The 16,557-nt window shown below is 35.2% G+C and overlaps 2 protein-coding genes across 2 annotated transcripts; one reads left to right on the plus strand and one right to left on the minus strand.

Annotated features, from left to right (window-relative positions):
* Positions 1–3,821: 3,821 nt before the first annotated feature.
* Positions 3,822–11,366, plus strand: LOC121246924 (protein STRUBBELIG-RECEPTOR FAMILY 7-like). Its single transcript, XM_041145248.1, has 16 exons — positions 3,822–4,209; positions 4,886–5,018; positions 5,120–5,191; positions 5,276–5,341; positions 5,434–5,505; positions 5,595–5,666; positions 6,041–6,112; positions 6,200–6,265; positions 6,373–6,435; positions 6,530–6,828; positions 7,751–8,031; positions 8,187–8,458; positions 9,011–9,143; positions 10,372–10,508; positions 10,635–10,791; positions 10,940–11,366. The coding sequence occupies exons 1-16, from the start codon at positions 4,110–4,112 to the stop codon at positions 11,081–11,083; spliced, it is 2,139 nt and encodes a 712-aa protein (XP_041001182.1). The 5' UTR covers positions 3,822–4,109; the 3' UTR covers positions 11,084–11,366.
* An 815-nt stretch (positions 11,367–12,181) lies between these two features.
* Positions 12,182–16,541, minus strand: LOC121246926 (26S proteasome regulatory subunit 7A). Its single transcript, XM_041145251.1, has 10 exons — positions 16,331–16,541; positions 15,528–15,609; positions 14,877–14,968; positions 14,714–14,791; positions 14,242–14,303; positions 13,711–13,855; positions 13,376–13,594; positions 13,100–13,281; positions 12,763–12,938; positions 12,182–12,517 (listed from the first exon to the last, which is right to left on the minus strand). The coding sequence occupies exons 1-10, from the start codon at positions 16,415–16,417 to the stop codon at positions 12,360–12,362; spliced, it is 1,281 nt and encodes a 426-aa protein (XP_041001185.1). The 5' UTR covers positions 16,418–16,541; the 3' UTR covers positions 12,182–12,359.
* Between the last annotated feature and the right edge of the window lie 16 nt (positions 16,542–16,557).

Here is a 16,557-nt window from a genome sequence, read left to right on the forward strand (position 1 = left end):
ATGGTCGACATTGGTGTGATATAATTTTTATTTTCTTATGTGTATTTTGGTGATGTTCTTGCACATGAGGGGTAACACAACATGCAGTGAAAGTTATACTGGGAACTCCATGTGTGCATGATTGTGTTTTTGATCTATAAATGGCGTACCTAGGAGGCATTTATCAATGTATATACGATATTATTGCTGTTGAGGAGTCTTTCCAAAGTCATAATAACCTCGTGCCAATCAGGTATTCTTACTCAGAGTTCATTAAAAAGATGACAAAAAATTCCGAGGAAAAAATAGGAGAGAAGGAGGCTATGGTACTGTATTTAGAAGTGGTCGTATGTCTTGTAGCTGTGAAGATGTTAGGCAAGTATAAAGCAAATAGAAAAGAATTTATCAATGAAGTTGCAACAATAGGAAGGATTCGACCATGTTAATGTAGTGCAACTCATTGGCTTTTGTGTTCATGGATCCAAACGTGCTCTTACATGATATGAGTTCATTCCCATCTTTGAACAAATACATTTTTTCGGAGAAAAATATCCTCCTAAATTATGAGAAAATATTTCATATTGCTTTAGAAGTGGCCCGTGGGATTGAATATTTACATCAATGATGTGATGTGTAGATTTTATATTTTGACATCGAGCCTCGTAACATTATTTTGGTCAATGATTTTGTTCCCAAAGTTTCTAACTTTGGATTGGCAAAATTAAATCTAATTAAAGACAATATTGTTTCTTTGACGATAGATGGCTCCTGAATTATTCAACAAAAATATTGGAAGCATTTCTTACAAATGTGATGTTTTTAGCTTTAAAATGCTATTAATGAAAATGGGGTAGAAAGAGAAAAAAAAAAAAAAAAACTTCAATGAATTTGCAGAACTTTTAAGTCCAAATTTACTTTTTCACCTGGGTTTATGACCAATTTTAGGATGGAAAAGACAGAAATAGAAGGTGTCATAGAAGAAGAAAAGAAAGCATGTAAAAAGATCATGATTATAGTCGCATTATGGGGCATACAAATAAAGCTTTGTGATCGTCCGTCCATGAATGAACAATTCAACTTTTTTAAATATTTAGATATAAAAATACTCTTAATCTATTTTATTTAATTTTATTATTATAATTTTTTTAAATTTTCATATAAAATATAATAAACAATTCAATTTTTTTAAATCTTAAAATAATAATAATTAAAAAATAATATTTTAAAAATATTTTATTCAACTCATCTAAAACCATCTTATTTCATCTCATTATCTAAACAAGCCCATAATGTATTCCTTTAATTTGATTGGCAGTAATAATTTTCAAAACATTTTTTCTTTTGGATTTTATCTGTTTCATACTTAACCAATGAATTGAGTTTTATTTTGTGAATTTGGCATTTGCGTAGGACTTTTGTAAACGAGTGGTTGAGTCAATTATTAATTTTTTTTATATGAATCTCGTATTTATTTATTTTTTAAAAAAGAATAAGTATAATTTGTGCACTCAATCACTTCAAATATCATTTTTGATTAATTAAATCTAGCTAGATCGATCAGCACGTAGTACGTGGCTTTTAATTTTTTTTTCTCTTTTTTTTTTAAAAAAAATGTAAGTAACGGCCTTGAGTTGCTTCCTCAACCAAAAAAAGACTCTTTGCTTGAAGGTTCTTATTCTTCACCGCTCATTGAAAAAAAAAAAAAACATAAATATATAGGAGCTGGCCACCGGGACTCTAGATTCGGTTTGAAATGCAAACTAATTATATATATGGAAAATTATTTTTTTTACAACATATATGTACGAAATGTTATACTCTTAAAACTCTCAAGGAATATTACATATAATCGTAGATTATATAAATGTCATATAATTATTTTAAAAAAGAGTGAAATTTATTATTAAAAAATTATTATTTTTTCATATAAATCAATATTTATTTATTTTTTTAAAATAATTACACAACACTTATATATTATAATTATCATTTTTCAAAACTCTCGATCTAACAATATTAATCGTCAAATTATATATATTTCCTTAAAAGGCAAATTAGATAACTCCTTCACTCTAAAAGCCCATATCTACTGCAGCCCAATAAAACTTTAAAAATTTTCCTCGCCAAAGACAAGGTGGAAGCAATCCAAACAGCAAGAACTACTGAGAATAGTTTATCAAATAAAAGAAAAATAATGTAAAACCCCTTCAGCGATCCCTTGAGAGTGAGATCAGCAGTATACCAACTCTCTATTTATTATATCAATTCTGCTATATAAAAAATATAAATATACTGTAAGACACGATCAGCTGTACACCTTAAGCGTCACAGTAGCATCTGGCAACGTGCATTTTTTATTCTTCGGGTAGAGGGGAGAGAGAGAGAGAGAGAGAGAGAGAGCTGTGGGTCAAGGAAAAGGCTAACACCGACTACCGACGCGCGACTAATTAACGGCAAGTGGCGCCCAGCTGTGTGTGGTGTGGGGTCCCTTCTCTAAACACACGGCGTGCACCCAACAAACTGTGACTTTTCTTACCCATTTTAATCAACTGATTAATAATAATAATAATAATAATAAAAATACTAATTTTATAAATTTACTGTTGAATTATAAAATTATTTTTATTATAAAACAAATTCAACAGATTAAATAAAACCATAAATTTCTTTTGCATAATTTCTAAACAAAAATCTCCAACCTATTTGGTTTTTTTTTTCCTTTAAAATTGTAGAATTAATAAAATGAGATTAAATAATTTTAAATAAAAATAAAAAATAAAATAAACTATTATTAAAATATTATTATTTTTTATAATATTATTATTTTAATATTTTAAAAAATTAAATTATTTATTATATTTTATATAAAAATTTTAAAAATTTATAATAATAAGATGTGATGATAAAAATGATCTTGTGGTGGTTGGTAGCTGAATTCCAGACACGTCCCCACCTTCAATTACGTACACCTGTCATCCTATTTCCTTATATATAGCTCTCATTTCCGCCGACAGATAATATTATATTTTGTGGTTTCATTTTCTTCTTTTAGAACCGTTGGACCCCTAAAATAATGACCATGTGAATTCTGCATTTAGTTTTCCCACTTTTTATCGATTTAATATTATGAATAATGACTTATACACTCTTATAATATGTAAGTTACATGCATTTTTTTTCATAAAAGTATAAAAAATCTAAGATTTATAATAACTTTTATTTTATCTCAATTTTTTTTTTTAAAATGCATAAAATTTAAACATTCAAAATCTATATATAGCATTATTCAAAAATAATTTATACAATCATACGGTATATAAATCTCGGGTATTTTCTTTAAGAAAAGAGAATAAATTTACATTCTTAAATAGAATATTTGATGCTTGCATATTTTGAAAGATAAGTGTTACCTTTTATTATATAAAATTAATTATATAAATTGACGTAGTTTTATATGGTTTATCATATTTATTTTATAATAAAAAGTAATTTTATAAATTATATTAATTTATATAAAATTATATCAGATAATGTTAAAGATAGATGATACGTAGTGGTATGGAAGAGTCTCGTGAGCAGAGAGTGGGAGTAACATCAGGTACGTTCGGTCACATTCATTTTCGAGTGAATTCTACTTCATCGTTTAAAAGAAAGAAAAACTCAATTATGGCTGCAAACTAATCACTCACTGCTACGAAAGCGACTGATTGCTTGGCCTTACAATGTATATGAAAGCTGCTGCTTAATTCAACTACTTTTTTTTATTTGATTGGATTCTTTCTTTGAAGGTTGCAGTAAAGTACGGGGGGAAAGATAAATGGAAAATTACACATGTCCATGGCCTCATTTTCGTAGATGAGAAAAGAAAAGGAAAAGCAAGCAACAGGTGTCATGATTTTAAATTGAATAAAAAAAATATTTAGAATAATAAAAATAAAGAAAGCTCTCTGTGGCTTTGGATTCTTCTGGCAAATCGTGCCTGCCAGCTTTTCTCGGGCATTGGCTGCAAATGTAGGTTACAGTATAATCTGATAAAAAAAAAAAAAAGGGAAGAAAAAAAGAGGGAGGAAAGAACATCTGGGTTGGAAATTCTGAGCTCAGAGTGTGTGACTGAGAGATTCAGAGAAGAGATGTCGGAGAGCTGGAGGGGGCTGGTTGCGGTGGTCTTCGGCATCTGCATTTTGGGATGGAGGCCCAGTTCCATTAATGCTGCCACAGATCCAGCAGACGGTCGGTGCCTCGCCTCATCTCCAACCCATTATGTTAATCTTGAATCAAATCTGCATTATTTTTGTGCTTCTCTGCTTGTTTCTTCTGGGTTTCATTTGGCTTGTACGATAGTTAAGATTACAACGATTTATTGTAGATTCTACCTTTCTTTTCATTTATGCGTATTGTAGAGTGTTTGTACTGATTTTAGGGGTAGATAATGGTGTTGATAACTCCTGTCTCTTACGCATAGTAGTTGGGAAGGAGTTCTTTTGCTAAATACTGTATACTCTTGACTAAATAAGATTTGTATGATGAATTTCTTCTCTTGGCATTCTCATTCTTATTATCGTTTTTAGCCGTCGGAAAGTGTGGGCTTTTTCCAGAACTTCAACCGTTATTTTCACGGATTTAGGATTGAAATACTTGTCTTGGGGGAGGGGGAGGGGGGTGTTTGGTGGTTCTTTGAGAGAGGTGGAGATCCGCACAAAGCATAGGCCTTTAGCTATACATCTCCATCAAATATGATCACCAACACTGAAAGTGCAGAAATCAAAGCTTCATCGAACTGTAAATGAAACTTCAAATGATTGCTAATAATGATTGCCAGAAATCAAATGATTGATTAATCTGAAAATTAAATGCAGACTTGATTATCTTTTATTTCTATTCAACTTGTGACGTTTTTCATGAACAGCTGCTGTTCTAAGGGGTATGTATAGTAGTTTAAATTCACCTTCTCAGCTAACCCAGTGGAGTTCAACTGGTGATGATCCATGTGGGCAGTCATGGAAAGGCATTACTTGTTCAGACAATCGAGTAACTGAAATGTGATTCTACAAGTCCCTTTCATCCCTTGATACATTTTGTCCCTTAGGCATCAATATGAGTGCTGATCTTTTTCTCCCTGCTCTGTTATAATTTTATACAGTAAATTATCTGGGCTTGGACTTTCTGGATCAATGGGGTACCAGCTCTCAAGTTTGGCATTGTTAACCAACCTGTAAGATCAAAGGTCTTATCTGTCATATTACCCATTTTTTTCTAAGCATAACTGTTTTGATTGGATGATTTGAAAATCTGGCAGAGACATGAGCAACAATAATCTTGGAGGCGGGATACCTTATTCGCTTCCTCCAAATGTGACGCGCCTGTATGCTTCATATTTGTACTTGTTTACTGTCTTTTGTTTTCTCTTTCCTGTCAGATATATGATGAATTATGAAGCTTTTATTTTGTATGCAGGAATCTTGCTTCTAATAACTTTAATGGAGGTCTCCCTTATTCCATTTCTCAAATGGTTTCTCTTAAATACCTGTGGGTAATTTTCTCTTGTTCATATAATTATGTAACTTTCCAAACATCCAAACTGAATATTTTTGTTAATATGCTTTATGGGAGTGTAGAAACGTCAGTCACAATCAGCTACAGGACGAACTGGTTGACATGTTTGGGCAACTTTCTTCACTGACCACAATGTGAGATCCGCTCTTCCCTTCTACAATATAAATTGTAACAAAGCAATCAAGATAATTTTCTACTTTGGCTGAACTGAAGAGTTCAAAGCAAATTGGCTCTCTCTCTCTCTCTCTCGCACGTGCACACACACACACGCATACAACCTTGCATTGCAAGTGGCATCATTTCTTAAAAAATATTCATTCAGGATATTTTTGAAGCGTTTATTTTTTATCACATGCTCGAAGTTGTCTGTTCCTTCTCATATTTTCATCTTTTTATTATCTTAAATGTTTATGAGGTCCAGTCACCACCTCATTTTTTGTGGTGAGGTACTGTAAAAATATTCAAGTTGTCTTTGCTTGAAAATGACAATGTCTATTCCCTGCTTCAGGGATGTCTCATTCAATTCTCTGCCGGGCAACCTTCCACAGACTTTTAGCTCCCTCTCAAGTGTGAGCTCAATGTAAGTGTTGAGCAATTATCTACTCTTCTTCTTGTACTTGGTAAAGAATCTAACCCTTTCCTGTTTATCTTATCGACCTTTACATAGGTATTTGCAAAACAACCTGTTTGTAGGCACCATTGATGTCCTTGGTAATCTTCCCCTGGAGATTCTGTGAGTAATTAGCATATAACTCGAGCTAAGTAGGAAACTCTAATATTTATGTTTCCTTGGAGCAACCCGTATTTCATCCTGATAAAGTATGTCTTTATGCCTCTTAGGAATGTTGAAAACAACCATTTCAATGGCTGGATTCCTGATCAGTTGAAAAACATTAATCTGCTGTAAGCATCTGACGGTATTGCCAATTGTCATGACAATTCTTAGTTTGAAAACAAAGTTATTACAATCTGAATCTGATCAATCTTCATGACACAGTAAGGATGGCAACTCATGGAATTCAGGGTCTGCACCTCCACCTCCACCTGGTACACCACCAGCCAGCAAAAATCCTAATCACAAATCTGGCAGCAATAATAGCCCATCAGATGGTGCGGGAGGTGGAAATAAGTCAGGAATAGGGGGTGGTGCCATAGCTGGAATAGTGATATCCATCTTGGTTGTTGGGGCAATAGTTGCATTCTTTTTAATTAAGAGAAGATCCAAGAGGTCATTGTCAGATATTGAAAAGCTTGATAATCAGCCCTTCGCCCCTCTTGCTTCAAATGAAGTCCAAGGTAAGATCTGCATCTTACATGTCAGTTAAGCACCATTAGAAATTTTATTAGGTTGCTTGATGGTGTATGCAATTGTTCGACTATCCTAATGGGAAATAGAGTATTATTTTAGCATTTATTAGAATAAACAAGAGTCTCTTCTCGTATGTACATGCTTTTTACCCCCTCCATCCTGTTCACCTTTTCTTATTTGTATTTTGGGATGTACCATTAAGATTAATCTACTAATTTTTTAGTAGAAATGAACATAAGAGGTGGTTTTTGGAAAATACTTGAGGGGCATTTTCTGAAAGTTATGGCTTTCATACAGTTCATTAAATGATTTCCCCTTCAAAAGTTGACCTTAAGAAGATAAACAAAATGTGATTGAGGCAGTTCAAAATGATTTCCACCTATTGATAAGTTGGGTTTAGAGTTTCTGATTTCTGGTGCTAATTACTTGACACAAGATGTAAATTTAGAATTTAGATTTACATACCTAAGAGTGAAAGAAATTACAAATGCTAAGGAATTGCTCAACTACAGAGTTCCCGAGAAATATGCCTGCTCCTGATCCATTTTATTGTCTGCACATGGTTTTTATTCAAATTCTCCTTAAACTAACTTACCTTAACCTGGTATCACTGAACCGGATTTTGTAAATGAAATAACATTTAGCCTTTAGAAGTCAGCAATACCAAGAAAACTGAGAATAAATATGAATTGTGATTACTAGCCTGTTTCTTAATTAAACCTATTTGGACTTTTCATAATTTAAAACTTCTTGCCTACCCGTCAATATCTACTTTGCGAATCTGGTTTATATCGAAGTCGGTGCTTTAACTTTGTCTTTCACTTTCAAGCAATTCTGCTTCGATGGCTTTGGTGTATTTCTTAATCTGTTTTTCAATGCTTCTTAATTGCCTTTAATATTTTATTACAGAAATGAAGTCGATACAAACTTCATCCATAATCAAGACACATTCTTTCAATACTACTGCCTCAATAAATCTTAGACCCCCGCCCATCGATCGTCACAAATCATTTGATGAGGATGATTTCCCAAAGAAGCCTATTGTTGCCAAGAAAGCTAATACAGCTCTTATAAATGTGACGTCATATTCGATAGCAGACCTGCAGATGGCTACTGACAGCTTTAGTGTGGAAAATCTTCTCGGCGAGGGGTCTTTTGGACGCGTTTATCGAGCTCGATTTGAGAACAATGTATAGTCTTGGCTACTAATATCGTTGGCCATGTCAATTGTTCAGTGCCACATACATTTGTATTCATATTTTTATTTCAAGTAAAGAAGCTGTAGTCTGTCTATTATATGTTACTGATCTCTACTTTTTTTTACTTGTTTTTGACAACGTTAAAGGTTCTTGCTGTGAAGAAAATAGATTCATCTGCCCTTCCAGGTGAATTGTCTGAAGAATTCACAGAGATGGTTTCAAACATCTCACAGTTGCATCATCAAAATGTCACAGAGCTAGTTGGTTATTGTTCAGAACATGGGCAGCACCTGCTAGTTTATGAATTCCATAAAAGTGGCTCACTTCATGACTTCCTGCATCTATCTGATGATTACAGCAAACCATTGACATGGAACTCTCGTGTCAAGATTTCTTTGGGAACTGCACGCGCATTGGAGTAAGTTAATAGTGGATTGAGGGGCATCAAAAAGTATGGGTCCCATTAAAACTGCAAAAAGATGAGAAATGTACATGATGTCTTTGGTTCTTTCCTTAAGCGTTGGAAATTACTAGCTGTAGCTTATATCAATATTCTTTACTACTTTTGATTGTGAGTAATAGTACCTGTGCCAACGCCAGCAATTTCATCACCTGAAAAACCATTCATTTTTGGTCATGAGCCAAGTCAGAGCATTAACTGCCATTACTAAGTTTAGAAAATGGCCAGCAATTCTTTGTCACTTTATGGATGACATATTTGTATGATATTTGGAAGGAGTGTCATCTCGCTATGCTTTTGGCATTTTTGTTTAGTGTTATGGAAGGCATATCCAGTGTCCACTATATTTAAGATACAAGCAGAATTTGCACTATGTGAGGTTTAATTTGGTGTCTTCTGCCATACATAAGAGATAAACTAGGACAACCAAGATTTTGCAGCGCATATCAAACATTTTTCTGTGTTATTCTTGTCTATGAGTTGCCTGATACTCATGAAGGAACTGTTCAGGTACCTACATGAAGGTTGTTCTCCATCAGTAGTTCACAAAAATATCAAGTCAGCCAACATATTGCTGGATGCAGAACTGAATCCTCACCTGTCAGACTGTGGCCTGGCAAGCCATATCCCAAATGCAGATCAGGTGAATTATGAGCCTTTTTTAATTTTACAAATTGGTAACGTGAAGAAATTTATGTTTCAGTAGGCATTAGGCGACTTGATCGAAACTTCCTGATGATCTGACTTTTCCTAGCACAAATGAATTTTTAAGCCAAGATGGGGCACATTATACAGTCATGCTAAAATATGCCTCTGTGTTTCTTTATTTATTGTTAACTCATCACCTATATGATCCATTTTAATGAAACTTTCCTCAGTGTTGATGTCGATGATGTGCTACTATACTAACCCCTAGGGGTAGCCTCAAGTGGTAAAGGCCTTGGGCTTGGGGGTATGCTCCCCCCAAGTCTAAGGTGCAAATCCCCTAAGGTGCAAACAATCTGTAGGGTCCATCGGAGTGGGGGATTTTCCCCTTGAATTATCCGAGGTGCACTTGCGGAAAACTTATTTTCGAGGGCTTGTGTACCCCTGGGATTAGTCGGGATACTATTCCTGGACACCCGGTGCCAATCAAAAAAAAAAAAAAAAAATGATGTGCTACTATACTCGAGAAGTTAATTCTGGAGGTCTAATATCTGGCAGCAATGACTGCCCTGTGGTAGTAGCAAACATTTAAGGGCTCGTTTGTTTTCAAAGATGAGATGAGATTAAAGTTAAAAAGTTGAATAAAATATTGTTAGAATATATTTTTTAATATTATTTTTGTTTTGGGATTTGAAAAAGTTGAATTATTTATTTTATTTTGTGTGGGGATTTGGGAAAGTTGTAATGATGAGGTGAGATGAGATGTTTTCTGAAAACAAACGAGGCCTATGCTTATCAGCTCTTGGTCTTTCAAACAGTATCTACTGTTAAAAAACACACACAAAAACAAAATAGAAAAAAAAAATTATTTGGATAAGTAAAATATAATATTATTAAAACAAGTAATGAGGCATAGCACAAGTATACAAGGAGTTTACAAGAGAGAACACCTAATTTCAAACGTAAGAATTTACTTGCAACAAATTATAACAATTAATCAACTGTTTAGTGTAGAGACATTTTTAAGTGTGGTTCATATGGTTTGTTTTTCTACTAAATGCAGATTGAGGGCAATTGATTGTAAATCGTAGCAGAAAGAAAAACTAGAATAATCGTCTCTAATGTATCTTTGCATGCATTTTGCATGATCACTCGACTTTTGAATGCTAGTATTGATAGTCAATTGTGTGGACAAGTGCTCAAATGTCTTTGTTTTACATGTGTAGGTTTTGAACCAGAATGCAGGGTCTGGATACAGTGCACCTGAAGTTGCTATGTCTGGCCAATATACTCTTAAGAGTGATGTCTACTGTTTTGGGGTGGTAATGTTAGAACTTCTTAGTGGTCGTAAACCATTTGATAGGTAAAGTAATGCAATACCAATAATGTCATGATCTGATCTATGTAGTAGTATATTTACTTCTCAAGGCAAAATGCAAATACAGTTAATTTGTGATCTGTCTGATTTTTATATGAAAACTTTCGACAGCACAAGGCCAAGATCTGAGCAATCCTTGGTTAGATGGGCTACACCTCAGCTCCATGATATTGATGCTCTTGGAAAAATGGTTGATCCAGCGCTTAAAGGGCTCTACCCAGTTAAATCTCTCTCCCGGTTTGCTGATGTTGTAGCTCTTTGCGTCCAGGTAATGCAGTATGAAGTGCATGTTTAAACCTCATTAGGAGCAGGAAGGACACCAAAATGTCTTTTCTTTAAAGGAAATGATACAAAAACAGTAATTAATCTGTACTGATTTTAATTTTTTAATCCTCGTTTTCATTTTTATGGGGCAGCCGGAGCCTGAGTTCCGACCACCTATGTCAGAAGTGGTTCAAGCACTTGTTCGGTTAGTGCAACGAACAAACATGAGTAAGAGAACAATTGGAAGTGATCAAGGAGCATCCCTAAGAACTGAAAACTTAGACACGCAAGAGTGAATCATGCGTCCAATGGCTGCAAAATTGTTGTTTGATAAAGCAGATCAGGAAAGTAAAGTTACCTGGTGTGCCTTGTTTATTTTCCTTTTTCCTTTTACTCCCTAGATGGAGGAGCTTATGTCGCCTGCTGCACCATTTGATACCAGAAGTAGAAGCTTGTGCAATATGTTTGTTGATATTACATGTTTGAAAATTCTGTCATTGCTGAAATTTTTTAAAAGAATCGAACTGGACGCAGAAAGTAACTTGAAGCATGTGGAGATCTTAAATTCTTTTTTGATTTCATCAACTTTTTGAAGTGAGCATGTGATTGAGAGTGTTGGACTAAACATCGAAGAATTTGAACATTTTATTTTCAAAAAGGGGGGCAAGTTTTGGAAGCCGAGCTTGGGATTATGGGGGTTTTTACCAAATGATACAAGTGGTGCCACGCCTTGCCTGAGTTCTGAAACGTCGGAAGAATAACGAGTTGCCAGAAGCACAACATGAATGGTTGCTTTGTCGTGGGATAAAAAACTAAAGCCACACGCACATATCATGCTTGATCAAGGACAATTTGAGAGGGAAAAATCCATGCACAAGTCTCGTCGATTCAACGCAATAATACATTGCCCGTGGAAATAATTGGAGAGTGCACTGCTGGTGTCTTGTAAAGCGTTCAAAGAGACTCATATTGTAATCAGAAGGTGAAAGGGGTAAAGTGAGTGACTCAAAATGTCTCGATTATCTGCATCGACCACTTCAAGATCCATCTTTTTGAGCAGTAATTGAATTATAACTTGGTTGCTATATTGCAGTTCCAAGACCTCAAAATAAGGATTCGAAGAAGAGAATTTATTGTTGTATCTGAGAGTATTTCAAACAACGTTCATCGTGATTTAAGATCAGCAATTTCAGAAAAGAGAATTATAAAAGATCTTAATTCAAGTCAGCATCGAGATCCTGCCATTCATGCAACGCCATTGGGGGGTCAAGAAAAAGCTTGGACATCCTGTAGGTTACGGCCATTCCTCAGACATAGATGGAATGCAGAAAAATCATATAAAACAGCTTGATACACGTTCACAACTTTGACAAGGCAAAACCCACACAAGTATAGGTCGCCAATAATTTATGCAGCATGAGAAACAATTATATAGTCCGAGCAGATGCAAGTTCCAAATGTTAACTATAACAGCCCTCAAATGAACCATGTGGTTCATATCATCCCCACTTCAAAATGTGTGGCAAGTGCTTTCAAGGTTTTTTCTTAGGGAAAGAAGCAAAACAGCAATGCTCAGTTGTAGACCATGTACTTGGGCGTTGCACTAAACTTCTGGTATCCCTTGATGACTTTGTTCACGGCATCAAGGAAGTCTTTCTCTGTCACCGTCTTCCTCCGTGCTCGGATAGCATACATTCCAGCTTCTGTGCACACACTCCTTATGTCGGCTCCTGAGAGAGACACATGTCAGAAATACCAATGTCCAAACCTACTTTTGGCATTGTGAACAAATAACAAACAATATGGCCATGGAAGAAGACAATGGCTCAACACAGGGAAGGAGGAAGTGGAAATTGATTAAAGGTATACTAAAGATATTCCATCAAATTAACCAGTTCATAACAATGAAAAGCATTTTATAACACTGCAATTGAACTTCTAACTCTTTCGGGATAGAAAGAGAAGCAATTCTCACCGGTGGAATTTGGGCAAAGCCGGGCCAGAAGTTCAAATCGGATATCTCTTTCACAGTTCATTGTTCGTGTGTGGATCTTAAATATCTGCGTCCTACTCTCCAGATCAGGAAGGCCAAATTCAACCTTACGATCTAATCGTCCGGGACGTAGAAGTGCAGGATCTAGGGTGTCAGGCCTAAGAAAAAGGACAAATGAAATCCAAAACATAAGCAAGCCTATTGTTATAAGCTCATGAATACATCCAAAGCGAGAGAACCAGTTCCATTTCAAAAATAAAAAACCAAGGTTGACTAAGAGCCAGAACTGCTGTAACGATAGGTAGGCAACTTAACCAACCTATTTGTAGCCATTAGAACTTTGATGTTTCCACGAGCATCAAAACCATCAAGCTGATTCACAATTTCAAGCATTGTACGCTGAACCTCATTGTCTCCACCAACACCATCATCAAAACGTGCACCTCCTATGGCATCAACTTCATCAAAAAATACAATACAAGCCTTTTTTGAACGTGCCATCTGCAGCAGAAAAAGACTTGTTAGATGACAACACTTACAATAATATGTGAATGATAAGAAGTTTCGAAACTAATGAGCATGCACAATTATTAACCTGGAATAGTTCTCGAACCATTCGAGCACCCTCCCCAACATATTTCTGAACAAGCTCACTCCCAATAACACGAATGAAGCAAGCATCAGTTCTATTAGCCACTGCTCTAGCTAAAAGTGTTTTACCCGTTCCTGGAGGACCATAGCAGAGAACACCCTTGGGAGGATCAATTCCAAGCTTCACAAATTTCTCAGGATGAAGCATGGGCAGCTCAACAACCTAGAAAAACAATCAATATCGTTAATTCATGCATGCCAACCACCTGAAAGTCTTTCTCAACAAAGAACGAAATACGTCACAATGAAAAATGACATGGGCAAAAATTATATACGCACTTCTCGCATCTTTTCAATCTGCTCCTTGCATCCACCAACATCATTATAGGTCACATCAGGCTTTTCCTCAACTGTCATCATGGTCACACTTGGGTCAATTTTTGGAGGCAAGGGAATCTGGATCTGATATTTATTGCGATCAACCCTGCAATGACAGAATGAAGGTCAATCAAAGGAGAAGAATAATACATCCCACAAATATGATAGAGCAAAAGTTCTGTCTCTTTGTCCATCCCACCCACATCCCATAAAGAAGAAACAGAAAAGATAATCATGTTAACAAGCCAAGGATTTGGATGTCCACACCACAGACATCTATCTTAAAGCAAAATGCTTGGTCTTAAACACAAAGTATCGGATAAAAAGTCACAAACCGCCTCCCCTTGGCAACTAACTTCAAGTTACTCATGCAGAAAGAATGCAAAATAAGGGGAATACAAAAATGGAATACTTTTAAAAGAGAACATTAGAACATGCATGACACTAAAATTTTATAGATAAATCTGTAAATTTAACAAATAAAAAACTCACCCCACACGCATGCCTTCTTCTATGTCAGTTGGGGAAACCTTGTCACCTAGCCCAACAACAAACTGCAGTTTGGGAAAGTAGAAATCATATGTCAAACTGTTACTGGCATGATAGTACGAGTTAAACATAATCAAGATGGCATCTTGTCTGCTCAAGTTAAAACTCCAAAGAATCCCCATAAAATCCTGTTCTAGTACGCTTGCAAGGGATAAAATATGAAACAGAAATTTCAGAAAGGCACCATAAAACATATTTATAAAAAATCCATTGTTTATATTTCAAAAAAGAACAAAAGAAAAGGCACTGGAACAAATTCTGGGCAAATTCACACTTAGAAAATATATCAAACTTTGAAAATAGGACAGATCTTGGGAATGATAAGTTTCTTTCTGCTGTGTTTTGGAAAATTTAGCATTTTAAATGAAAAAAGAAACAATGTAACACAAAGGAAACTTTGAGAGTAAAAGTATACCTTAGCAATTTGCTTAACATTTATAACGTACTTGGCATCTTCAGTGTTTGGATTGATGATCTTCGTGCATCTAGCCACCTAATTGGTAACCCATTTAATGCCTTCTCAGATTGTATAGTTAGAAAACTCTATTGCTAAGCACAACCTGAACCTAACCACACACCTGCAGAGGCTGCTCCTCCTGCATCATTTGCTTATCAGATACTAGATCCCACTGACTTGGTGCAGCTAATCCAGTGTCAGATTCTTTGATACCTATAAAAAAAAAGTGCAGATCAACATCACAATTTTGATCATTTATATATTTTAGACCAGCCAGAAGACACCAAACAGAAAGAAAACAACAGAAGGGGCACACAGATCAAGTTGTGCCACACAAACATGTCCAAGAATGCATTAGTAGCACATTCTCAAAACTGAAAAAAAGCTCAATGTTATAAGATAATCATTACCTAACAACTAAACAATGAAATACAGCAACCAGATAAGTTGGAAGTAAGAATCTTCAAAAGGAATTGATGGTACACATAAGTAAAACTGAAATCCATTTATCAGGTAATTAAGAAGAAGACCAAATTAAGGGATTAGGGATTGAAGAAGACATTTAGAGAAAAAATTTGTACTATAATATTCCATAGCTCTTTCACATATAACTGTCATACAGTTAACAGATTTTTTTTTTTTTAATTTTTATCTGCAACTCTATGTAATGTGTATCTGCAATTCTAAAGCACAGCATTTAAACTATTAATTCTATAACTTATTCCAATCCCTTTACAAGTCAGTTACACGAACAAGAGAAAGGGAAGCATACCACATAAATCATTGACTTTCTTAGCCATTTCCTTAATTTCTTTCTCTACTTTCTTGATGCTTGTAGAATAGGGACCCAAACCCTGCACAAAGAATTAAGATTGGTAAAAACGTATCTAAGGAGTATTATCAATTCAACACACTGAAGGACCGGGCCCCATAATGGGATGAAGAGAGAGAGAGAGAGAGAAGTAAGGTATATCATTTATCCCATGCGTAATTGATCTGAAGTATGCATGTAATGGAATTGAGCAGATTCGGTAGTTCTTTTTTACGTAAAAAAATCACTAGAGACTAACAATGAATATAAGTTACTAGCGATTAGAATTAATCGCGAAGCTAAAAACTTAAGGGTGCTTGACAGCATTGTTCTTCAGCGTGAACCCATTGCAAAGACAAAGCATATACTCCAATCATGAACGCGCATATCAATCAGACAGAAAAAGAAGAAGTAAACCCAATCTTCAGCATAAACCAAAAAGGAGTACCCTGATTATAAATTGTAAACTCGTGGAATAAAGACCATAAAACTTCCTTTAGTTCTTTTAATTTTCTTCTTCCATTTTAATTTGGTAACAGAAAACAAAGGAGCAACGAATAAGGCTTAAATTTCTAAACATACTGGAATCGACAATCATCACTACAAAGAAAAAAGAAAGTAGGACAACATCAGGAACAGCCAAAATTAAACGGGAGCCGGAAGTAGTAAATAGATAAATCGGAAAGCCTAAGAATCTGGGGGAGGCTAATCGAGAAAAGTTGGAAAACGAGAGAAACTAGGGTTTGAAAAAGAAGAAAGCATACGTAAGTTTTAAGAAGTGCGATGTCATCCTCATCGAGCGGACGAGGATTCTTCTCGTCTTTGAAATCATCTTCGGGCTCAGGCGCCATTCGGATCTGCCGATATCTCTGTGTGTTCTTGCAAGTGAAAAAGAAAAGAAAAGGAAACTGGGAGAGAGTTCAACGCTTTGTTCGCCAAACGGACCTTCGATTGTTTTCTTTAGCTCTCTTCTACCTTGGGCTTCCTTTAT

Source organism: Juglans microcarpa x Juglans regia, chromosome 1S, assembly GCF_004785595.1.
Source record: "Juglans microcarpa x Juglans regia isolate MS1-56 chromosome 1S, Jm3101_v1.0, whole genome shotgun sequence".
In the NCBI taxonomy this organism is placed as follows: Eukaryota; Viridiplantae; Streptophyta; class Magnoliopsida; order Fagales; family Juglandaceae; genus Juglans; species Juglans microcarpa x Juglans regia.

What these genes read in the sequence shown, in the direction of transcription:
- LOC121246924 (XM_041145248.1), top strand. Translation starts at nt 4,110, where the DNA reads ATGTCGGAGAGCTGGAGGGGGCTGGTTGCGGTGGTCTTCGGCATCTGC. An exon ending in AATCTTCCCCTGGAGATTCT is followed by an intron (nt 6,266 to 6,372) that starts GTGAGTAATTAG and finishes TATGCCTCTTAG; the next exon opens with GAATGTTGAAAACAACCATT. An exon ending in GGTCGTAAACCATTTGATAG is followed by an intron (nt 10,509 to 10,634) that starts GTAAAGTAATGC and finishes AACTTTCGACAG; the next exon opens with CACAAGGCCAAGATCTGAGC.
- LOC121246926 (XM_041145251.1), bottom strand. Translation starts at nt 16,417, where the DNA reads ATGGCGCCTGAGCCCGAAGATGATTTCAAAGACGAGAAGAATCCTCGT. An exon ending in GAAAGTCAATGATTTATGTG is followed by an intron (nt 14,969 to 15,527) that starts GTATGCTTCCCT and finishes TTTTTTTTATAG; the next exon opens with GTATCAAAGAATCTGACACT. An exon ending in GTTCTAATGGCTACAAATAG is followed by an intron (nt 12,939 to 13,099) that starts GTTGGTTAAGTT and finishes CCTTTTTCTTAG; the next exon opens with GCCTGACACCCTAGATCCTG.